The sequence below is a fragment of the Hibiscus syriacus genome, unplaced genomic scaffold, assembly GCF_006381635.1.
Source record: "Hibiscus syriacus cultivar Baekdansim isolate YM2019G1 unplaced genomic scaffold, ASM638163v2 tig00000132_pilon, whole genome shotgun sequence".
Lineage (NCBI taxonomy): Eukaryota > Viridiplantae > Streptophyta > Magnoliopsida > Malvales > Malvaceae > Hibiscus > Hibiscus syriacus.
The window spans coordinates 1-24,608 of NW_024061764.1; the positions used below are offsets into that span (position 1 = coordinate 1).

The 24,608-nt window shown below is 33.9% G+C and overlaps 2 protein-coding genes and 2 pseudogenes across 3 annotated transcripts; 2 read left to right on the plus strand and 2 right to left on the minus strand.

Annotated features, from left to right (window-relative positions):
• Positions 1 to 6,675: 6,675 nt before the first annotated feature.
• Positions 6,676 to 8,450, plus strand: LOC120125544 (annotated as a pseudogene).
• Positions 8,451 to 13,092: 4,642 nt separating this feature from the next.
• LOC120125641 (AP-2 complex subunit sigma) lies at positions 13,093 to 14,984 on the plus strand. The gene is made up of 6 exons (XM_039144044.1): positions 13,093 to 13,222; positions 13,340 to 13,438; positions 13,561 to 13,611; positions 13,873 to 14,046; positions 14,364 to 14,423; positions 14,730 to 14,984. The coding sequence occupies exons 1-6, from the start codon at positions 13,220 to 13,222 to the stop codon at positions 14,769 to 14,771; spliced, it is 429 nt and encodes a 142-aa protein (XP_038999975.1). The 5' UTR covers positions 13,093 to 13,219; the 3' UTR covers positions 14,772 to 14,984.
• Positions 14,985 to 15,185: 201 nt separating this feature from the next.
• LOC120125738 lies at positions 15,186 to 19,253 on the minus strand. Of its 2 annotated transcripts, XM_039144118.1 has the most exons (12): positions 18,968 to 19,253; positions 18,811 to 18,868; positions 18,138 to 18,262; positions 17,843 to 18,038; positions 17,468 to 17,765; positions 17,319 to 17,376; positions 17,172 to 17,232; positions 17,026 to 17,080; positions 16,855 to 16,945; positions 16,409 to 16,756; positions 16,122 to 16,334; positions 15,186 to 15,801 (listed from the first exon to the last, which is right to left on the minus strand). In XM_039144118.1, exons 1-12 carry the CDS (start codon positions 19,091 to 19,093, stop codon positions 15,367 to 15,369), a joined length of 2,064 nt encoding a protein of 687 aa, XP_039000049.1. In that variant the 5' UTR covers positions 19,094 to 19,253; the 3' UTR covers positions 15,186 to 15,366. The 2 variants fall into 2 exon arrangements, with proteins under 2 accessions (XP_039000049.1, XP_039000107.1); XM_039144176.1 differs by lacking the exon at positions 18,811 to 18,868 and having other exon boundaries at positions 18,968 to 19,231.
• Positions 19,254 to 23,731: 4,478 nt separating this feature from the next.
• LOC120120403 lies at positions 23,732 to 24,608 on the minus strand (annotated as a pseudogene).

Below are 24,608 nucleotides of genomic sequence, written 5' to 3' on the forward strand. Positions count from 1 at the left end.
TGATAATTTTTTTGAAATATTTATTGTAGGAGGACGAGCAGCGAGTCCTTCGTCTTCGACTACATAAAGTGCCCAAGCCACACCACTGATAGAAGAAAATTTGCAAGAGGCTGGATTTTGGTATATAACATTTGTGCGAGATTACAAGTTGGTCCCAGGTTTGATCAGTGCGTTGATTGAACGTTGGAGACCAGAAACGCACACGTTTCATTTGCCGTTGTGCGAATTCACGATAACTTTGGAGGATGTGGCAATGCAACTCGGGGTCCAAACTAATGGGATGCCGGTGGTAATGTCACATGAGTTTAATAAGGTGGAACAACTTTGCAACTTGTTTCTTGGGAAAGCGCCGTACCACCAGAGTGTAAAGGGTGGCGGGTGAGGTTGTCATGGTTGAAGAATGAATTTCAACTTCAATCAAATAGTACGGAGCACGAAATTATATATGCAACACGAGCATATATATTACAATTGATTGGGGGAATTTTGATGCCTGATAAATCTGGTAGTTATGTTCACATCAGTATCTTCTTTTTAACAAATTTTGAGAATTGTAGGCAATATAGTGGGGTTCGGCGATATTGGGCGTTCTTGTATCGTGAGATGTGCAAGGCGTCATTAGTCGTGAATGATATAATACAATAGAAATCGGGGATGTCTGTGCTGCTACAATCATGGGCTTGGCATAGACTTCGTTTTTGACACCGAGTCGGACTGCGGTTGACTTTCCACTTGCCGAAAGGTAATATGAATCCTCTATTTTAATATAAAATATTAATTAAAAAATATTTATTTTGATTAAAATTATTGAACAAAATGTCTCTATTTTGTTTTGAGATATACAGATGGAGGCAAAATTGAAGGCACAGGGTGGGCACAACAGCATTAAAGAGTTCAGGTTGAGTCGACATTAAGGCCAAAAAGGAGGTATGCATAATTTGTATTTTTTAATTATTATTTAAATTAACTATATTATTGATTAAATCAATTTTATTGTTTTTGTAATTTACAGTTTAATTGGAGACCATACATGAATGAAGAATTATTTGCGTTGATACCGCACGATATTTTGATGGGTTTCAATATTGGTGTGCTGTTACACCATTGATCAATTTTGCTTTGTTGAGATCCAATTTGGGGATAGAGTGCTGAGGCAATTCCACTTCCACCAACCTATTCCACGGAGTCCATGGGATCATGACCTCTCCAAAACTTAGATGGTCGTCGTCCAGTGAATTGGGTTGAGACGCATGACGACTGCACAGATTTGATGGTCGTCGTAAAGAAAGCGTTAATTGGGTTGAGAAGCATGCAACCTACATTAATGCTTGGACAATAGGGCTTCATCATGCCAACTCTGACGCCATTCAAGACGACGACTTTAATTTGAGACTTCGGCTTACCTTGCTTATTTTTTGGTAATGGAAAGCCGTTCCTCACAAACAATAGTAGAGAGGCGACAATTTTGAGGTTTAAGAAAAGATTGGTAAGGCTGAATACTCTCTACCGAGTGGGAGTGGGAGTTCATCTCTACAACCTGAAGCGAAAATGACCGATGTGGATAATAGCGCACCACAACGTTGCATCACGCAGTTGATGATTTCTACTGTCCCGGCATAAATACCAGAGTTTGTGCAGCCTGAGGCACCCACTATTCTCCTACGTTTTCGTCGACGTATGGACTTTGAACACATGACAGTTCAATATACCAAATGAGGGGGATGGGTACAATACTCCTGAGCCACAACGGCCACAACGTATCAGACGTCCGCCCCGACATTATCATTCAACACCCCGGCATCGACAACAATTGTAAACTCGTTTGCTATTTATTACAAATATTTATTGAAATAGATAGTTTTTTTAACCTTAACAATGATTTTAGTATCAAATCATTACTAGTATCAAATAATTAAATATTTAGTAAATCAACTATTTTAAATCATTAGTATCAAATAATTAAATATTAACAATAAATCCTTATTAAATAATTAGTAAATCATTAGTATCAAATCATTAAATATTTAAAAATCATTAATAAATTCGACTATGTATAAATTTAAACTCAGTAATCCACACTTGTACATCATTTGTTAGTATTCTAAATTATTAGTAATAATATTAAATCATTAGTATTAAATCATATTAAATAATTACTAAATAATAACTAAATAATTATATAAAATCATTATTTAATTATTATTATCAAATCATTACTAAATCATCAATCATTAAATATTTAAATCATTATTAAATCATTTTTATAATGATTATTACTAAATCATTATTATAATGATATTCAAATCATTACTATAATGATTATATCAAATCATTACTAAATCATCAAATCATTAAATATTTAAATCTTATTAAATTATTTTTATAATGATTATTACTAAATCATTATTATAATGATTATTATCAAATCATTACTATAATGATATTATCAAATCATTACTAAATCATCAAATCATAAATATTTAAATCATTATTAAATCATTTTTATAATGATAATAAATACATAGAAATACATATATGATTACTAATGATGAGGCCTATATCTTGGTAAATTAGGACAATTGTTTTTGAATGGCCTTCACCCCTACATATCCGCATCTCTTTGCTTGACCTCTCTCTATAGCATGGAAATCCATACTGGTATGAATTCGAGTGGACTCAGGTCGACCTTTTGGACTTCTGCGAAGCATTGGATTTGGTAGCATTCATCATGATCATTTTTGGGCCAATATGATCATTCGGGATCTGTCTGAACACATAGCTGTAGACATTTAATATCCTACGTAGGTGGAAGATTCATCAACATAAGTGTATGCGCTTACACCAGCAACATACATGCAGCGACTGCATGAGCACATGGATATTTCCATGCCTGAAAACGACCACAACACACCATTTGTGTCGTAAATCACCTCTAAATGTTTGGGCTTCTCCTCCGACGTTACGACGTATGCACCACGACAAAAGTATGACCAACTCGGTCGAAATTATGAACAACCATGATGTTGCCAATCGCTCATTTGCTTCCATTGATTCCACCACTGTAGGAGCCCAAGTTTTACCTCTATTTATGAGACTCTCAATTTCCTTGCCTTTGTCCGACCAAACTTTACCCAGTCTAAAGTACGTCTCTTTCACCACACCGCTATTGGGAGATGGCGTTGTACCTTTTAGTACCGAATTAATGGCCTCAACAAGGTTGTGGTCATATCCGTATCTCCGACCTTCATCGTATGCTTGCGACCATTTTTCCCGCGGTATTTTTGAAGCCCACTTCCAAACACGCTGATCATCGTAATAATACTTCAAATTCTCCAATCTCTTGTCAAAATTTGGTCAACGTAGTTCGTATCCTGTTCCATAGTATATGTGTTAAACCGCAATAAAAAACCACGTAAAAAATACACAAATATTGAAATAAAACTTACCCATGCGACTATCTCGCTACGAATATGTGCGTTATGAAACTGGTCGATACTATTCTTGCCATATGACGGATACAAAATGTCGGATGCATACGGAGGTATCCAACGACTTCTTGGTCGTTCAATTGCCGCCAAAAACCGTTCCTCTATCGGATATCAAGCAAACTCCATCTTCACGAACGACATATTGACGTAGATTGGTCAGGAAAGAAATCCCAAGCCTCTGTTGTCTCTCCCTCAAACAATGGCGAATGCAATTGGGAAGAGATTTCGCTCACCATCTTGAGCAATGCCATCAAAAGTACATGCCTATATTGACCATACAACCACGTACCATCTACTTGGATCATACGTTTGCAAAATGGAAATCCTTCAATACATGCCTTGACTGCCCAAAATAGTCTATGAAATATTTCTTCCCTGGCAGAAGTTGACCTTCTTCGTCATATGCGGGCATGGTTTGAGACTTCACTATAGTTCCTGGGATAAATCGCTTCATTGCTTGTAGCAAATGTGGTTAGCTCATTGTACGATGTATCCCAATCTCCATACGTCAACTTCATTGCCTTCATTTTCGCATTCACACTTGCCATATTTTACTTGATATCCAAATTGGCTTCGAATAGATGCAGCTAACACTTAACAAGATATCCTTGGATCCTTTTCAACAATTGCCTTCACGTATTCACATATTACATCGGAGTCCAATAGTCGGTGGTCTTGTTCGATGGAGTTTCGCAAACATGTGTGCGAACCATTGTACCTCGTGATGACCCAAACATCGTGCCTTTGATTTTTCGACACTCTGATCTTCCACTTGCACCCTGGGCTATTTTACACACTTTGCGTATAGGGTTTTCTGGTTGGACTCTGCAACATGGACATCAACATGGCATTGATGCAGTACTCTTTAATCGCCAGCGTAGCTTCATTTTTTCCTCTGAATTGCACCCCAACTGAAAATTCACCAGAATTATCGAATGATTCAGTCATTTGGTACGGAGGTAAATGTGGCATGTCTGGGAATTCAGGTGCCCTCATTGCATCATAGTCTATCTCGTACATGTGAGGAGTAGCTTCATACGGTGTCGAAACTTCATCAATTGCACCTCCACCAAAAATATTTTCGTCGCCGCCCAAAACGGGTTCTTCAGTTTCTTCATCTTCGCTTGAATCATCATGAATTCTCCCCATCGATTTTCAGCGTCAATATCAACAACCAATTCCGGTATGTTTCTCGTCTCATACTCTGCTGCTGTAGATGTCCCCTCGACTTCATTACACTTTCCAATAGTGCCATAAAACTGTTCGGGAACCTGTATGTCGGCTCCTCAAACTGACTATAAAGCCATTTCAGAGGATTTTGAGCCACACCTCTTGATGACCCAGGAACATCAATATGTTACGCACATCAACAAAAATAATTCAATAACTGCTATATTGGTTGACTCATGTAATCTAACCATGGTTCCAATATCATCATTTTCTTCAAGTGGAACTGCAGCATATCTGACTGGGTTAGAGCATATCATAAACCTATACCTCAAACCATCAACTGCAGCTCGAATTTTTCTTTCTATCTTATGTTTCATTTCTATAAATGTGATGTCTTTTTTGAACATCATATTTATTGGTTTTCAGACTGAAAAATACTCCGACCTCATTTTCCATAATCTGTCCATTATAATGGACAATCGTGAAAAAGTTGTTGCTCATTTTCTCTACAAATAAAAAAAATAAATTAATTTAGATTAAAAAATTAGATAAGATAATTTCATAAATTATTAAATATAATATAATATACTATTATATTAATGATCAATAAAATTTATTATTTAACTGATTGATTGCTACTAATAAACCTAATAATGATTTGATAATCACTATTAATCTAATGATTTGATATTTAATGATTTAATAATAATATGATTAGTCATAATCACTAATAATTATTTATTATAAATATTTAATGATTTAGATTTGATACTAATCATTTAGTAATTATTACTAATAATAATGATTAGTTTGATATATTTTTTATTTTTTAAAAATATCAAACAAATTTGTTAGGCAAAACTGTCGAGATAATGTTCTCGAAATAATTATTTCGCGAGATAATGCGTTGTCCGGATTATTTCATTCAATTAATTTTTACTTCTTACTAATATACACATACAATGTAAATTAAACAAAATATTTTTAAAACAACACTAAATATTTTTAAAACAACACTAAATATTTTTAAACACAATATTTTTTAAAACGGAAATTATCTCGCACAAATTAGTTTATATAATCTAATATAAACTTACTAACTAACTAATTTACACATATGCAACAACAAAAATGGACAACAAAAAATAATAAATTACTCACGTCTTTATGCCTTCCTTTACTTTCTTTTCCTGCCTTGTTTCTTTCTTCGAATCAATCTGTACGTGGGCAAATGTTGTGAAATAATGTCCTGTATGTGTAAACAAAATATTTATTTAAACAACAATAGCTCACACAATTAATTTATATAATCTAATATATTATAATATACCTTAAACTAATAAACTATTTCTTTATTATAATATAACTTAGTTAAAATAACAAACTAATTAAGCACTAATTAATTTTTTTATAATATAACTTCAACTTCAACGAACAACCTAATATACGTTTAAAGACACTAACAAATTAATTAATAGTTTTTTATATTTAATAACTTAAAACTAAGAAACTAATTAACTAATTTTTTATATAATATAATATAACTTAAACTAATATAATAACTTAAACTAACAAACTAATAATTTATACTAACAAACTAATTAACTAGATTTTAGTTTTACCCTAAACCCGAAACTAACAAACTAATAATTTCATATAATAAACTAAATTAAACAATAAAAAAATTATCTCACGAACTATGTTTGAGCCTTTATCTTCTTTTCTTCTTCTTCCTTTTCTTTCTCTCGGTAAAGTTTATATGTGCTTATGCTTCTGGTTCTGCTTGTGCTTTTACCCTAAACCCCATATCCTTTATATAAAACAACTGAGCGTTGGACAGAGTCATTAAATTTGACTGTTGAAGCAAATAATATTAGCATTGCATCGTATAACTATTGAGCATTAAAAGGCTGCAATTGAACAATAATATTTGCTGCATTTGGCAGCTAAATTAACGCTGCAATAACGCAACTATAGATGCAACACATGCAGCTACGGATGCAGGAATCTCTCAGCTATGATGCAACGCATGCATGCAGCTACAGAAATCTCCCAGAGCTTGGTCGCCGAGACTCCATGGCGACCTACCTACCACGCCGTGACTCAATGGCGACCTACACTGTTCGACGTGCATGGCCCATGCACAGTTCCCACGTTCCATGCACAGCATGCATCCCACAACTCCCCCCATGCATTCCCACGTCCCATGCACAGCATGCATCCCACAACTCCCCCATGCATGCTCCAATACTATTTGATTGCATGGCGACCTACACCTGCTCCTTTGCAAAACACCACACAGGTCGCTTGGATGCCATGGCGACCTCCAAGGTCGCCCGGATGCCATGGCGACCTCCACCATCACTGTAGAATTCACCCCATTTCAACAATTAATCTGGGATGTGCACTATATCGTGAATAAAAAAGTTCGAGAACATTATCTCGTGAATTCACCCAACTTTTGTTTTTATTCTCTTTTTCCAAAATTTAAAATTTTATTCCTTTACATGAGAAAATATGAAATTATCAGGCATCCATCCTCAAGAACAACTATTTGTGCCTAATCACTGTGCGGAGAGGTCTTCCCAAAGATTGAAAGCTTGGAACTTCATCAAGCTGTTCGCCATGCAGGTACAGTACTGATCTCAGTTCACTCTTGTTTTCCTGAATTATCCAAGCAAACAACAAGTACAATCACAAGATGTCTAGATTATTAACTACCACTTATAAGTCAAACTTCATTTTGCAAATTTTGAAAAAACACTCCTTTTGTGCTGCTTAATTTACATATGCTTTTAACACTTATTAATTGCACTAAAATCTCGCCCCCACCCATTTTCCGATTGATGTTAAAAGTCACAGCTGTCAAGTTTTGATAAATATCGTGCACGTGGTGACTTCTCATTAGTGCAATGTTATACGACCTGTAACGCTAAATTTGCACGCTCTGTGAGAATCATGACCCCACCGACGGCGACCAGTCGAATTAATATTTCCATTAATGCAAATAAGATAATTTTTTTACTCTGATTTGAGTCTTTTTGGTGTAGTTTCGGAGTTGGGTCCAGACGATTCGGGCCGGAACATTGTGGAAATTATCTTCAAGTCGAGCTGGCTGAAGAAGGATAATCCGATCTGTAAGATCGAACGGATAATGAAAGTCCACAACACCCAACGCACCATCCAGCGGTTCGAGGATTGCCGCGATGCAGTGAAAACACGTGCTGCTAACAGCACCAGGAAGAATCCCAGGTGTGCAGCCGACGGCAACGAACTCCTCCGATTCCACTGCATCACATTGTCGTGCTCCCTCGGAGCGCGTGGCTCCTCCAGCTTATTCGGTTCGGTCCCGGGCTGCGGAGTCTGCACCATAATCAAACAAGGGTTCCAAAACAAAGGAGGAGGAGCCGCTGACTTCTAAGGAGTCTGCACTACGGCTAGCAGCGGGAGGGCTCACGACTCACTTAAATGTACGGAAGGACGTAGGGCCATGCTGGTTTGCCGTGTAATCGCGGGTAGGGTGAAGAGAATGGCGGATGATGCGCCGCCGCTGGAGGAGGAAAATAACAGCAGCGTATCGGCTCCGACTGGCTCGTACGATTCTATAGCAGCGTACGCCGGCGTCTACTCCGACCTGGAAGAGTTGTTTGTCTTCAATCCACGGGCTATCCTTCCTTGTTTCGTAGTCATTTACAAAGCGCTAGAATCTTCACTCAATTGAAGTCAGCTCTCACGTATCAACATCATTTTCTCAGAATTATCGAACTCAAAACGATCCACCTTAACCCTGTACATATGTTTAAGATCTTACGTCGTGGCACATGAGATCAACACCTATGTTCTTTTCTTTTGAGAATAAATTGGATGTTAATGTTCGCTAGACTAGCTGGACAGCATGCATGGCTGAAAACTAAAACTTTAATATCGTTGTCTAAATATTTCTAAATTAAAGACGCTGAAATCATTGATTGCTCGTTTTATGATGAAGACAGGAAAGCAGACATACAGATATTATGTGTGACAAAAAATATACAGAAATTAACAACGGATATTTTCTTCATTTACTTCTTTCAAAAGGGAGAGAAGTTCGAATTGTCATCTTCAATTCACACCTTCCTTTCACGGTCTCCTACAACTTGTTTATTAGTGGGTTAGTGGTACCATGAATAATTTCTAACTAATGTCCATACCATATTTTACCCAACAATGTAATTAAAGAGTATATACAACCACACGAATTAAATTTAAATAATATTCGAAAACATTTTTTTCTTATATTTTTAAACATAATTTATAGTAATATAAAAAAATCTTACATTAGTTATATATTAAACTCTTTAAATGTTCATATTAAATAATATAAAATAAAATTTAGGTACGTGTATGAGTACATCTTCGTTGTTATTTAAAGTTTATCATAGTCTAATAAATTTATTTATTTCTTGCAATATTTTTTAGTAATCATTATTAACGTGTTTGTTTTTAGCAATAATTTCATCAATAATATTGATATATTATAGTCTGATTTTAAATCATGATAAGATTTTTAGTTATAAATATAAATAATAAATATATTTTTTATTTGCCATTCCACCAACTTGGTTGAGCCGTTTCTGCATTAAGGATTGGGGTTCCTGTTTTGCTTTGCTTTGCTTTGGGTAATGGCTGATAGGTTAATCGTTTATATATATGAATGTTTAGTTGTCGAATTAAATTGATTTGATAAATCCATTCACGTTATAATCTACTGATCCCAAATTCAAAGAATGGGAATTCCAAATGTGTTTGTACTTGAAGATGGGAATTACGTTGAAAGGCAGATGAGTTGGAAGGGAGTAGGAGCAGAATTATTAAGACCTACCCACGTGAGTTTATCTTGTAATAACTAATTGCAAAAGGAAAGTGCGGGATCTTGGTGGACGTTGACCATTGGAAATACAACTGAGGGGTGAAAGGGTTTTTACAATAATTTGTGTTAGAGTTTGGTCCAACTTAAAATTTTAAACAAAATATATATTTAAATTAAAACTTTAAAAAAAAAATCTCAATGGTTCAGTTTACATTTTTAAAAAAAAATTAGGGTATAACTAAAATTTTTGAAATTTTAAGAGTCTTAATGAGATTTTTTTTAAATTTATGTAAGTGATTTAATTAAGAATATTTTTAAAAATTAAAAATTAATGAATTTCTAAATTTTTGTAGTGACAAAATTAAATATTTTAAAATTTTAAAAATATAAATTATATTTTTTCAAATTTTTTGAAGTCATAGCCCTACCAGTCTTCATTATTTTATGCGACAATTTACGATGAAACACAGTGAAGTGGGGCAAAATGGTTGAGATAATGGGTTTGGGAAAAAGATTTCCCAAAATAATTCAATTCGCGTATTATTTTCCAATAAATGGTGAATATTACAGTAACCAAGGGAAGACATTAGGTGTTCCACGTATCTTTAGAAGATCCCAGGACTGCACGTCGTCTTCACCATTTTTTTAACTCTACAAATCTAAATATACATAGTAATCCATGCATCTTCTACTGGAAAAAAAAAGTCATATGGTAATGTTAGCGTCTTTTCATTGACACTGTAGCAATGACCCTAGTTCAAAAAATAATATGGTGGATGCCTTATATAGAAAAATCATTTTTCTCACAACCCTATATGGGCAAGAAAGCCGAGTGGAGTGGATATTCATAATTGGATATGCACATTCATTGGGCAAAAATTGCTCCGATGGGGTTTTGGAAAAAAAATGGGTGATATAGGGGAGGAGAAAAATTAGTTTCCAAAATAGCAGATTTTGAACAGTGTCACCGGAAGACGCCGGGAATAGCTGGCAAACTTTGGGAAGATGGTCGGGGCCGACCCACCATGGTTAGCCTCCTACTCTTCCTCCCTCTCTTCTCCTTCACTGCTACAACCTTCCTCTGTCTCCTTCTGTGCTGCACATTCATGTTTAAGGCAACGACGAAGGTGAAGAGTCAGAAGACGCTATGTGCTCTGGTCATCTTCCGATGTTCATTGTAACATTTACATTACTTGAAGAAATAATTTTTCTCCTCTCCTATATCAACCATTCTTTCTCCTATATCAACCATTCTTTTTTTTTTTTCACAGCTCCATCGGAGCGGAAAAGCCCATTCATCGCTTTCTTCTTATTTTGTGTTTGGATTCTATATTTTATTATTATTATTATTATTATTTTGTTGAAATAATACGGTTTCCAAAATCATAATTAATGTAATCTATGTTGAGATTACTGAAAAATCTTGCAGAATTCATATATTCTATTATTCTGTTCATCCTTGCTCTTGTCATGGGAACTTCCCTAACAGTTAAAATCTGATTTAATTTCGATATATATTTTTTGCTAATATCGACGACTCCATTGGATTTTCAATTAATATGTATATATATATATATATTTGGTCGACCAAATATTAGAAACTAATATGATTTGATCTGAGCAAAACTCTGGAATGGGACAAATGGAACAACCACTTCTCTTGCTCTACCGAACGGTCTATTTAATAGTTTTGGAATTGCTTCTGCAAATGATATAAAACCTAAACAGATAACCCACCCTACGATTTGGAACTATATTCAACTGACTTTCCAATATAATATTAAGAAAATAAATGTACATTGGAAATGAATAAATATAAGTAGTGATAGGTTGAACAGATATGCGAGATGATTTAACCTAATACCAAATAAAATAACAACATCAGGCAATCTCATTTAAGTAATTGAATAATTTCATCATCATACATGATCATAATTGTCGATATGCATTTTCGTCCGACTTTACATTTATATGTCATGATCATACATGATCAGTACAACGTAATTGTATCTTAAATTTTTAAGTCATGTTTAGTTTTACAAATTGTATTTGTACAATTATATAAGGTTAAATTATAAATAGTATTAATCATTAGAAAGAAGAAAAATCTTAAATTCTAAAAATATTTTATAAAATTTGAGTAAGTATTCGACAATAGAATTACTGATAAAATAAAGTTTTATGGTTAAAAATTATAATGAATAGATATAGTATATAGGATTTTTTTTTGTATTGATAGTGAAAATAAATTTTACAAACGAAGTTTTATGTTGTATTTAGGATTTATAATATATCATTTGATATATTGTAAAATAATATTTTTTATTACCAATGCATGAAATAATAAAATTTATATTATAAAATCCTATCTTACGATAACAATAATAAATTTTAAGTCGACGTTGTAAGAAAATAAATAAATAATAAATTAAAGAGTGTGATTTTCAAGACAATATATGTTCAAGGATCATTCTCAATTTTTCGACATTGAAAGTTTACACCCCTGACATCTATGGTGCTTGAACCTGAATCTTCAAATAACAACAATAATTCATTTACCACGGAGACAAGTTAGTTCGTGCTAAAGAGTGTGATTTTAAGTGTTTCTAATTATACCTTATCTCTTATTCACATGGACGAACGTAAAATTTTATGTTAGATGGAATAAACCTTAAAAGGATTACGAACTTATAAATTTTAAAAGAAATAAAAAAATCAACAAAAAATATAAAGAATATCTAAAATGTATAAAAATTTAATTTTTTTTTTAGTAGCAACCACTTTAGGTTCATCCTTGTTTATCCAAAAGGACATAGGCTATAGTAGTGTGGAAAGTCTCACGTGCGTCAGTTTTAATATACAATTAAGAAAAGACGCTATTGATTTCGTTATTATTTTTTTAACAAAATGGGTAAAAAATTACTAGAAAATTATTATTTTTACCGGTTTTGTTATTATTAGACGCTTTACCGGTTTTGTTAACATATCCGATAAAATGGTACCGATTTTATTATTTTTCTACCGATTTTGTTATTATTAGGTATTTTATAAGAAATGTTAAAAAACATCAATGTTTTAGGTAGAAACAATAATGTTTTAGGTAATATTTTACTGGTTTTGTTAAAAAAATAATAACAAAACCGATAACGTATTTCTTTAGCTGTATATTAAGGCTGTTGCACGTGCTACTAGGCGAAGCGGTGAAGTGTCGAACCTTAAATGGTAAAACTTCCCAATAATATCAAAACCTTTAGGAAAAAAATAATAAAATCGATAGCATTTTATCGAATATGTTAACAAAACTGGTAAAACGCTCAATAATAACAAAATCGGTAAAAATAAAAATATTTCAAATAATTTTTTTATCAATTTTATTAAAAGAATAATAATAAAATTGATAACATCTTTCATTAATAGTATATTAAGACTAATGCACGTGACACTTTCCAATAATAAACCCGGTTATTTTGTTGTCAAACTTAGGCCTTAGTAAAACATATCAAACGCTGTAATAAAAAGGGAGAATTCTAATCTACGTCTGTGTGACCACACAGTAGCATATCTCAGCAGCTAACTTTCAAAGCTTTCCCGATCCACCAACCGAGAAACGAGAAAAAAAAAACTTGAAAATAGAACATCTTTTTGTACCATTTTGGAGCTCTAGATTTTCAATCTTTGCCCCTCAACTCCTCAGAATTCCTTGGCTCAAACAATGGTATGTACTTTATCTGTTTTTTTTTGTTCCTTCCCCAATTCGTCAATTTTTTTTACCGGATAGAAAAGAGCTGGAAACTCTTTTGATCTAAGCCTCATATTGTTTTGGCCTTGACAGATCCGATTTATTTTGTTGCAAAATAGGCAAGGCAAGACTCGTCTGGCCAAATACTATGTTCCCCTCGAGGATTCCGAGAAGCACAAAGTCGAATACGAGGTATTCAATTTTCATTTCTTTATTGATAATTTGGAAACCCCTTATTTTCACTCCCTAAGGTTTTGGAATTTGGGCGAATTTCTTAGCTACAGTTTTTGAATATTTTGATTATTGGTTCACAGGTTCATCGATTGGTGGTTAACAGAGACCCCAAATTTACTAATTTCGTGGAGGTTGGTAAAATCGCGTATTCTTTTTTTAAAATCCGTTTGTTCATTTACTTACGTTTTTGGTGAATTCCTATTACTTCATATTTTACTATTGGAATTTTTTGGTGAGGAAAGGGAAAGTTGCCTTTTAAATGATGGTTTTAGAGAAGATCCCATAAGAACATAACTAGAAAATTGAAGAAATACAAAAGTAGGGTAAGACTTAGATTTTAAGCAAGCAATTGCTGAATGTTTGATTGATTGTATGCATTTTTTCTTTTGCAGTTCCGTACGCACAAGGTAATCTACAGGCGTTATGCTGGATTGTTTTTCTCATTGTGTGTTGACATAACAGATAATGAGTTGGCATATTTGGAGTCTATTCATTTATTTGTGGAGATATTGGACCACTTTTTCAGCAATGTATGCGAGCTTGACTTAGTTTTTAATTTTCACAAGGTATGTTTTATCAACTTTTGCTTGAACATTACTTGCTGGATTCAAGTTTTCAATCTAATTTCCATGAAACTACGAGTTCCAATAACCAAAAAGTTTTGTTTTGTCCCGTTTCATTTTGCTTTATTTCTTATTGAAATCGTGAGTTTGTGATCTCAAGTCTCACCACTTGCTTATCTGCTATTTCAAATTACTTTTTGCATTCTTTATCTAACTTGTGAACTGCTTTATTTCCACTCATTGGTTTAAACACATGTATTCAGGTTGATTGTCATATTCCTCTTACTTCACTTATCCTTTTTCCTTTGAAATTCATGAAGGTTTATCTGATACTCGATGAATTCATTCTTGCTGGAGAGCTTCAAGAAACAAGTAAAAAGGTTTGCTCCCCCCCTAGAGACCTTTTAGTTATTATTTCATGTTGATGGTTTTTATTGACATTGCAGCTTTTCTTCTCTTATCTTTTTTTACCCTTGGAATTGTTAGTTTTAGCAATGACACTGTTGTTATGTTTCTTCTTTTGGTGTAAAATATTAGCTCATACTATTGCTTTTTGCATGTCATTACCACAATGGTCGTTATAATCGAACTCTTTGAAAATGTAATCATTCTTGTTATAGAGTGGCAATACAAATATTTGATGGCTTGGAAACCAGCACTGAGGTTGTTCTTGCTGCACATTGCAGGCTATAATAGAGAGAATGGGGGAACTGGAGAAACTAGATTAAATATGACTCTGCATGAAAGACAGATGGTGCAATTTGTGTCAAGTATTTCTCAATTTCTTTTTACCTGTTTTGCACAGCCAAATCTTTATTGTATCATTAGAAAACTGAAACACAAGGAATCCCCTTAAACCCTTTCCCCTTTTCCAAATGTAGTCTCTGTAATGGTACTTTGTTTAAATTGGATAAATTTTTATTTGTTTTCCATTGGGTAAATTATGTTTAGAGGGAATTGATTTGCATGTTATTTTAGCGTTTTAATCGAAAGCAGCAGCAGAGTGACGAAGAATAGATTTGACAAACCCTACAAAATCGAAGAATTAAGCAAAATAATTCATGTTTGTGTAGGAGGAAAATTTGGACGAAAGATGCATTTGGGTTGCAACAATAAAAGAGAAAACAAGGTGATAACAGAATGGCATTAAAATTTCTTGCTAAATATTAGTGTCATTATATTTCAAGCCCGAATCTGTAGGACAATTAGATAAGCCTCTCACTCTTTCATCGTTGCAACCATGAGCACCGTCTATGATCTGCAGTTGAAAGAATAAAACAATGCTTACTGTGCATCGTAAGTGGAAGGGACCTAATTCAAACTTCAGAGGCGCTCATCGCAGAGTAACTGCAAAGACAGCGTTCCACCAGTGCGTAATCTACCATTCCTTTCGTCGTATATGGATGGAAGATGGTGGTCTGACCTTTTCGCTCTAGTTGGGGGCAAAGATGAAGAAATGGCCATTTTCAGCAGTTGATGTTGTGGGACTATATTAGACTTGGGACTCGGAATATCTAGACTTGAAAAGGGAGGAATGGCATTATGAGCATAAGGAATCGAAGTACAGGACTCGTTCTTTCCATTTTGCCTGCTCGGAAATTGGGTCAAGACCGTGGAGGTTCCACCAGGCTTGTACTGAGTTGCTAGGTGAGCTGCCCAAAGTCGCTGATGTTGCTGTTGTTTTGTAACTCCTGAATGACACATGTAAGGAGGGACGCAAAAAGGGTTACTGGGATATTGAGGTAGCTGCGGTTGGACCTGCAGTAAAGTACCACAAAATTAACATAAAACTTTCATGACAAAAAATAACCAGACTAGCACAGAATATAACCATAATATCCCTAAACAACCACAAGAAGATTCAACTGGGTGCTTGTTAAGAAATCATATTGATGGTCCCCACTGGTACTGGAACCTAAAAATGCAACACATTTACGGACGGCCTCACTTATTGGATACAATTATTGGTACTAGTGATCTCACAGACAATAATTTCAATTATTAGCATTAACCAATTTTTGCAAGATATGAAGGAAAAGGAAGGGGTGGGGGGGGGGGAGCAAAATAAAGAAATAAACCTGCTGTGTAGCTGTTGCCGTTGAAAGGGGGTCTGTGTAACAAGTTGCGGGTACTGAGAAAGGCACAAGTGACTGGTGTTGTTGAAATGAATGAAGGTAAGGAACTTTTCCTTGGAATTGTGACAGTGATTCAATTGCATTTCCAACTTTAATAGAGTTATTATTAACTTCCATACTAATGCCCCCAGTCGACAAAGACAAGAATTCCAAAGTCTGTGCAGTAAACAGTACGTGATCAGGATAGTGAGAAAGAAATAACCACAAGCAATCCCAATAGGTGACCATACCTGCTTATTTGAAGTGTTCCTCCCAGATGCTGAAGCAACCTGTGGGTGTTCCTGATAGAAAATCTTCGGCTGTAGAATACCATTTCTAGTTTCATAATCATTTCTACCGGGAGCAGAGTTTCCAGAATAGCTACTAGGTATATTGCCATTTACAGCATTTCTCAAGTTACCGCGATCATTTGGATACAAGAGAGCTGTTTGCTGTACTCCTCTATGGGGTTTCAACTGAAGAGGCTGTTGAAGAGTGATGTCTTTGTTGTGCATCTGTAAATTTCGAATGAGACGGCTGATGTAGATATGAGTAACACACCTCTTCGTTGACTTCCTATCCATGGCAACTTTTGAAGCCTATAAATCTCATCATTTACCATACACTTGATTTAGATGCTTGATGTGCAAAGAGGCATTCATGAAAACAGATATAACAGGCATTTAAACATGCATACCTTTTCAGTCAAAGAACCACTTTCTAATGAACATGTCCTGGGGCCATAGATTGCAGCATCCAACCAAGCAGGAAATTTATTAGCAAATGATCTGATATATAGTAAAAACTATGAAGGATGCCAAAAAGATGGTAATGAAAACAGATATTTATGATGATAAAAGAGAATTACTTTGAAGATCCAGGGGTAATAGGGCCAATGGCTGAGCTTTGCCACAATGCAAGACCTATAGGACCAACATTATGTCAGATATTAGTATCCAAACAGCAAAGAAACAAGCAATATACAGCAATGGAAGCTCCCAAGCTGGTATTTACCATTTTTTCTGGGCTCCTTGATAATATTTTGCTCTGCCATTTGGCTTTCTGAAGCAGTAACCTACAAATGATCCAAAGCAACCATATGAGTTCAAGATTGACCAATGAAAGCAGTATTTGATTCTAACGTTGGTGTCAAGCTTATACCCCAAATGCCATTTCTGCCTTTCTCTCAAAAAGATTCGTCACCAATTGCCGCTTCAACCTGCGTATGCGTAATCAATTAAAAGTGAACAAAAAAGAGCACACTAGAAATGCAAGAAGATGCATGTAAAAGAGAACTCCTCAGCACTTACCCAGTTAAGATTAATTCAGAGAGAACATGAGAGTCGCCAGGAATGCAAGATGAATTATCAACTTCAGGTTCACTCCTAGCCAAGAAAGAGATGGAACCAATCTGCCTCATTTTAGAACCAGCACTATCTTGTTCAAAATGGGGCTTTCTGCTTCCTGGCAAGTTAGGCTGATCTTGAGAGGTAGTTTCATTCAAAGACTTGAGTTTAGCAGCATCGTTGGTTGAATCCTCTACAGTGAATGGAGGAACAGTCTCGGCCGCTTGTGGATGGCGAACTTTGTTTGTATCTTCTTTTTTAACTGCAGAATCATATAACTTATGCTACAGATAATATCAAACAAGAAGTCTTGCGAATACATAGCAAGCAGGTGAAAACCTTCAATTGCTGTGACGGTTTCTGGAGGAGCTGAAGCCTTTACTTCTATCGGTTCACCATTCATTTTGTCCTTATCCATTGAGTCATCGTCAGGGAACATTCCCGCCAAAGCATACAGGGTCTTCACAACCTCTTCCTCATCTTTTGTGATTGGTCCAGAAACTGTCGCCTTCCTGGACCAGCCTGCCTCTCCTTTCTACAGAAAGCAATTTCAACAGCATAAGCTACAAATGCTTAACTAAAAAAGAACCATAACTACACTTGACAACTGGGGAATGAGTGACAATTGACCAACCGAATTCAATTTTGGTTTCTTAAGACCATTCTTTCTATGCACTTCATCTCCGCCAAGTTTATGGTTTGTTTTCTTAGAATCTGGTAAAGGAGGGACGATCGATTCGCAACTGCGCTTCTTCATGGCTGTGAATAAAATTCCAAATATCCGGAAACATTAATACCATCAAACGCCTTATTTTATTCCTCTACAAGGATTAAAGTTCCAAATTCATTAAAAGCTGGCCGGTACCACCTTTGGAAAAGTAAATTTCAGTATGTACACAGACGCAAAAACTCAACATAGTATAATTATTTGACAAGAAGCAATACACACCATAAAAGTGACAGCATCAATAATATTAAAGAATTAAGAAACAAGACAGCAAAAGGAATCTTGCGACCGTAGAAAGAAAAGAAAAGGCAAAAGGCCTTGGTTTCGCTTCAGTTCCAAACTTCTAATCCAAAAGCAAAAACAAAAATGGAGAAACTTCCCAGCAACTCCCCATCAAATGCAAACTTAATTTAAAACGACAACAAGAAGTTCATTAAACCTGAAAAAAGCAAAAGCAAAAGCAAAAGAAAGAAAGATATAATTTTATAAAATACAAAAAAAAAAATCCTTTCCTTTTTCAGAATAAATTATATTCATTACAACAAACAACCTTCCTGTTATTCATTCACGAGTTACACACCTGACCGTAGCTTCCGTGGAACAGAGGAATGATTAATGAGATTGCAGTCATGAAAGAACTGCAGAGAAAAATAAATAAAATTTAAAGCTTTCAAATTCAAAGACCAAAAAAAAAATTCATTTTTGCTGAGAGTGATGGACAAAAACAGAAGGCTTACCTTCTTTGGTATGTTAAACATATTGGTGGCAGAATTAGTGACGGGAGAAGAAGAGGGTTGTGAATGTGAAGGGCACTGATTTTCTCTATTATCAGAAGACAAATCACAGCAACAAGAGCTACCCATTTCAGTTTCACAGTGTGGGCTGCTATTGGGACCTGAACTGGGACTTTCTCTATTACCACTAATGCTACTCAATCTTCTAATTTTCTCTTTCTTCTCTTTCTCTAAAGAAACGAAATCCCCGGAATCAGCAACGCCAGCAACACCTTAAAAATCAATGGACAAAACACGCCATTTATCATTTACTTAGCTCTTCTTATCCAAAAAATAATGATAACGATAATAAAAAGGAAAAAATAATAATTAAGGAATGTTATGAAAAGGACAAGAGAAGGGAGGGGTTTTGGAGTAAATTTACCAAACAAAGTGTTGGGTCGAGATTGTTGTTGCTTCTTGTTGGTATTAATCTGTTGTTGCGAGCACCGAGTCACTCAACACGCCTCACGCCTCACGCCTCGACTCTTGTCCATTTCTGTTGATACCACATTCATGATAACATTACGAACATCTAGCTATATCCCGTGGCGGCTCCTTCTCCAGAAAACGGCATTCACGGTTTCAAAATAAACGATTCAAAATCCAAATAAACTCATAAAAAGCTTCAGACAAGATCTTTCTTCTCCTCCAATATCAGAACTTCTTCAATTACGTGAACAAAAAACGAAAACAAAATAAACAAGGTAAGAGAAGCCTCCTTTTAATGCAACTCCGTGTAGAATTCAATATGAAAGAAGGAAAAATGAAGGACATAAGATGGAAGAACTTTATTTGATTTTTGTGGGTTTTAGTAGTTATGAGCGAAAAGTAAGCCGGAAAGAAAACCGAAAAAGTGGCGTTCGGGATTTGTTTATTCAAAGGAAAGAGAAAATAAATCAAATTTGATTGCCTTGCCTGATATCTCTCCATTTCTCTTTTCTTTTTTCTCTTTGTTTTGTGAGTTTAGCAAAGTGCTTAAGAGGATCTCCATTTCCTCTTAGCCAAGAAAAGATAAGCACTGAGAGTCTGAATGAGTAATAGTAGGAGATCAAAATGGCATTGAAACTGTATGTATAAAAGATTAAAAAAAAACTCACAAGAAAAGCAAATCCGTAGAGAGAAACTTTTTAAAACTGTAAATTCAAATGCAGAGGAGAAATCATTATTGCATCACTCTACTTCTCAACCAAACAATAAAAGAAAAGGATTCCATCACGCTTTTTCACTTTTCCTTTAATCTTTTCTTTCACTTCCTTTTTTCTCTATAAAAAATAAAAACACCATTGAAGGTTAAACCGAGCAATCAGAAACGAAGAAAAGTAAATCTCAGGTAAAAGCAAATCAAGAAATAGCAGCAATTGAACGAATGCAGCTAACAGCAACCTTCCTTGTTCATTCACTTCAGAATTTCCCACTGCACACTCTCTCTCTCTCACACACACACAAAATCCAAGTCCCATCTCACGTCATTCCATTTTGATTTCGACCTCTCCTTTCCATATAGCCGTCGGATCTATACCTTTTCCCTCAGCAAACAGTGCAACTTGATTCCCAAGTGTACGGCTGTTAGTTTTCAGTGTCAACATCGGCCGATTTTCGGCCCTTCGATTCCTTGGCTTCCTTAATTGTGCTCCACTATTATAAAACCGTTTTCAAAAGTGTTCAGTGCTTTTAATAAAATTTTGAGGTAACTGAAACTCGAGTTAACACACTTTATCCGACGGCTCGTAATCGCAGTTCTCCAAAAAGAATCCACGTGGCATCCTCTGTTTTTAGTGATTAAGTAGTGTCTAATTTATTAAAGTAAGGGTCGATTATAAATTTAGTAACGAACTTTATTTTTTCTTATTTTATTAATTGTATTTTAAATTTTTTTAATTTACATTGAATTTTTTATATAGATGTAAAACGACGTTGTTTTAGAGAAAATTTTATTTTTTTTAAAATTATGTCATTTTAGCGCCGTTAATTATTTAATGGTAGAGTGACTAAAATATGAGAAAGAATAAAATTCAGTGAACAAAAAAAATCAATGTATTAAGTTTAGTGATAAAATTAAAAACTTTCAAAATTCAATGAGTAAAATAAGAAAAAAAGTAAAATTTAATGATGAAATTTGTACAAGCCTATTAGAGGGGTGGATAATGTTTTAAAAAATGTGACTCAGCCCAATTGATAATGCTCATATTCATTCATACGCACTATGTCTCATAAAAGATGTTTATTATTAACATTTTTTTTTAATTTTTTAATTTTTGATTAATTATTATTTAAAATTTATTATTTATAAAATATGTAAAAATATATTTTAAAAATCTTCAATCAAATAATTTTCAAATATATATTTTATAAAATTTAAATATTTAAAATAATAATGGTCAAAGTTTATAAAATTTGACATTTTAAAAATTAACAACGAACGTTTTTTGTATGAGACATAGGGGTTTAGATTTAAATAAGAGTAGCATAAAACAAAGCAAAGACACTACAATAAAATTTCTTATTAGTGGCATCTAGATTATTGTCACTAAAACTTCAATTTATGTCACTAGATATATTTTGTGACGTAAAAGTCAATGTCACGATGATCGTCACCCTAGGTGTGTCACGAAATGTCAAAAGTGACGATGTATGTGTTATCATCATGTATTGTTAAATATATAGTGACGCTAATGGATAACGTCGCAGTTTAATTTGCATTCAGTGACAATTACTTTTGTCACCAAATGATATACATTTTCGTCATTAATAAATCATATTGTCACCAATAACACAATAATTTCATTTTATACGTGACGAAAATAAAATTGTCACATTGTTAGTAACGTAGTATATCGTCACCTAATAGTAGCATGGATGACATTTATATATAACGTCACTATATAATTAATATTCAATGACAACTAATTATGTCACTAAATTATGTAAAATTTCGTTATTAATGATTTATATCATCACAAATAATACATTAAAATCAACCTATATGTGACGAAAGAGATATTGTCACATTTTTAGCGACATAATATAAATGTTACCTAATAATATTATGAATGATGTTTATGCATAACGTCACTTTATAATTTATATTCTATGACAGTTGGTTACATCACTAAATTAAATAAGAATTTGTTATTGATAATTTATATTTTCACAAATAATGCATTAAAATCAACTTATATGTGACGAAAGAAATATTGTAGAAAAACACAAATAATTTATATTCTATGACGTTTTAATGACAATATATATTAAAATAAAATTATTTATACAAATCTAAATAAAAAATAAAATGGTTCACTTATTGCAAACTAATAAGATTTAAACAAATATTTCACTAAATACATAATAATTTCATTTCTATAAATATAAAAATGTTTAAATGTTTATAGAAAATAAAAATAATATGATAATAATATGACTTGTAGAATATTTCGTTGTAACAATCTCAATCCAAACCTTGAGTCGATTGTGGTTCTGTTGATGTTGAGTTTGTGGTATCATTTGAAGCTACAAATTAAGATAATCAATATTAGTTACTACAATTAATATTATATAATAATTTTTATTTGATTAAATATATTGTTTACCTGAAAATTGAAGTGATGGCACTTGAATTTTCAATTGTTGTATCTGGATCAATTTCTTCATGTGTTTGATTTGGAGCATCAGTAACTTGTTGAGGTTCAGATTCTTGGGTTCGATTTAGTTTACCAGAGACTTTTTGAGTTTCATTTTCTTATGTTCCAATCCTTTTACGAGATACTTTGCCTGGTGTCATCCTAAAACATATAGAAAAACTATTATAAATACTTTCAGCAGCTTTTGCAATCGATTGCTCTTAGATATTAGAGGGAAATACAAAGACGCATTAAACCACAACCAAAATCATCAATTATTAAAGCACATTTGCTCTCCACTGGCAGAGCATTCTACAACTTAATTCATAAATGCAACAGTTCAGTTACACTAAGAGAATGATTCATTTGCAATTCAACTACATTAATAATTATGCTAAATTACAAAATTTTGCAAACTTACACTGAAATGATGCTAATAACAATATTTTTAATCAGTTTAAATGGAAATGTAAATAAATTAACATAAACAAAAAGAATGATATAAATTCAAATTTCACAAACACATGCACCTAAAGGAAGCATAAATACATAGTAGAGTTTGAGCATACCTTGTGAAGGTGAAATTTTACATCATAAACATTTATTTATTAAATGAAGAATTATCAATGTGAAAAGGAAACAAGACATGCACAGGTTTTTGAATGAGTTTTCCAATCAGATTGCACAATATCGAATAATAAAAGCAGCAACGTTTAGCAAAATTGAAGAAAAAATTAACAATTATTTTGTAAAAAGCAGCATCATTTAGCAATATTTAAAAGAAAAAAACTAACAATTATTTTGTAAAAAACATCAGCGTTTAACAAAAAATCAAAAATCGAATAATAAAACTAACCCTAAACCATATGAATTCAACAATATCGAAAAAACCATATTTAACAGCGAAGAAAATAAATTTAAAAGAAAACAAATAATTACCTGCAAAATAAAGTTGGAGAAACCTTTGACTACTACAATATGAATCAAAACAAAAAATAATTATAAAAATAATAAAACTATAAAGCAAAATTATCTCAATATAGAATATAGTGTAAACACCCGTTTTGTCTGGGATTTTTATTGTTATTATTTTTATAATTATTAAATATTAATTTGGTGTTGTGTGGCACATACTCTTTATGTTTGTGTAAGTGCGGGTTGTACCTCCCTCTACTATATATGTTGCAATTGTCCAAGGTGCTCCGACAAAACCCAGCACTGTTGCATGATCTCCAACCTACTGGCGCAAAATCATAAGGGACTCCCCAACAAAATGTAGTTTCTCTAAGTCAATAGGATGCAATGCCTTCAAGCAATCCTCAGAGTGCATCGGTGAATGAATGACAGGACCCCTTACTTCTTCAATGTTAAACGGGACACCGAATGCAGGTAGTGGAGTAAGATTATAACTCCATCAGGACGGAAAGCTTCCCAAGGATGCAAAGAAATTTCCACAATGAGATCAGTTGTCTCAGACCTCTCTCTGAAGGACGGATGTTTCTCTGCAAGCTTTCTGTAAACAGTCATATACCTTCCTGCCTGGCGCATCATCCATGCAAGAGGCCTACTTACAGGATCTCCTCTTGCAGCTTTAACCAACAATGGATCAGTAGTAGAAGAAGAGCAAGCTACGGAGAACTTCTTAATTCTCATTCTTTTAGGAGAAGAAACAAAAGCTCTAGGGAAATTACTAATTTCATTTGAGTTAAAACCCAACCGCACTGTCAAGCTTGAGGATTTAACTCCCACGGAACTGCAAGCACTTGCTAGTGAAAAGCAGCTCCAAGAAGGGAGACTTAAAAGAAAGAAAATGGGGAAGTGGGTTGTGTAGAGAGTGAACGGCGGCAGAGGGTTATTAAAAATGAAGTGTAGGTTTATATTAAACCTAATTAAATTTTATTAAAATACTTCACATGTTGTCGTTTAGGGATAGAATTAGCCCATTTTTCTTGATTTGGGTGAATCATTGTAAGGGTCATGTCCAT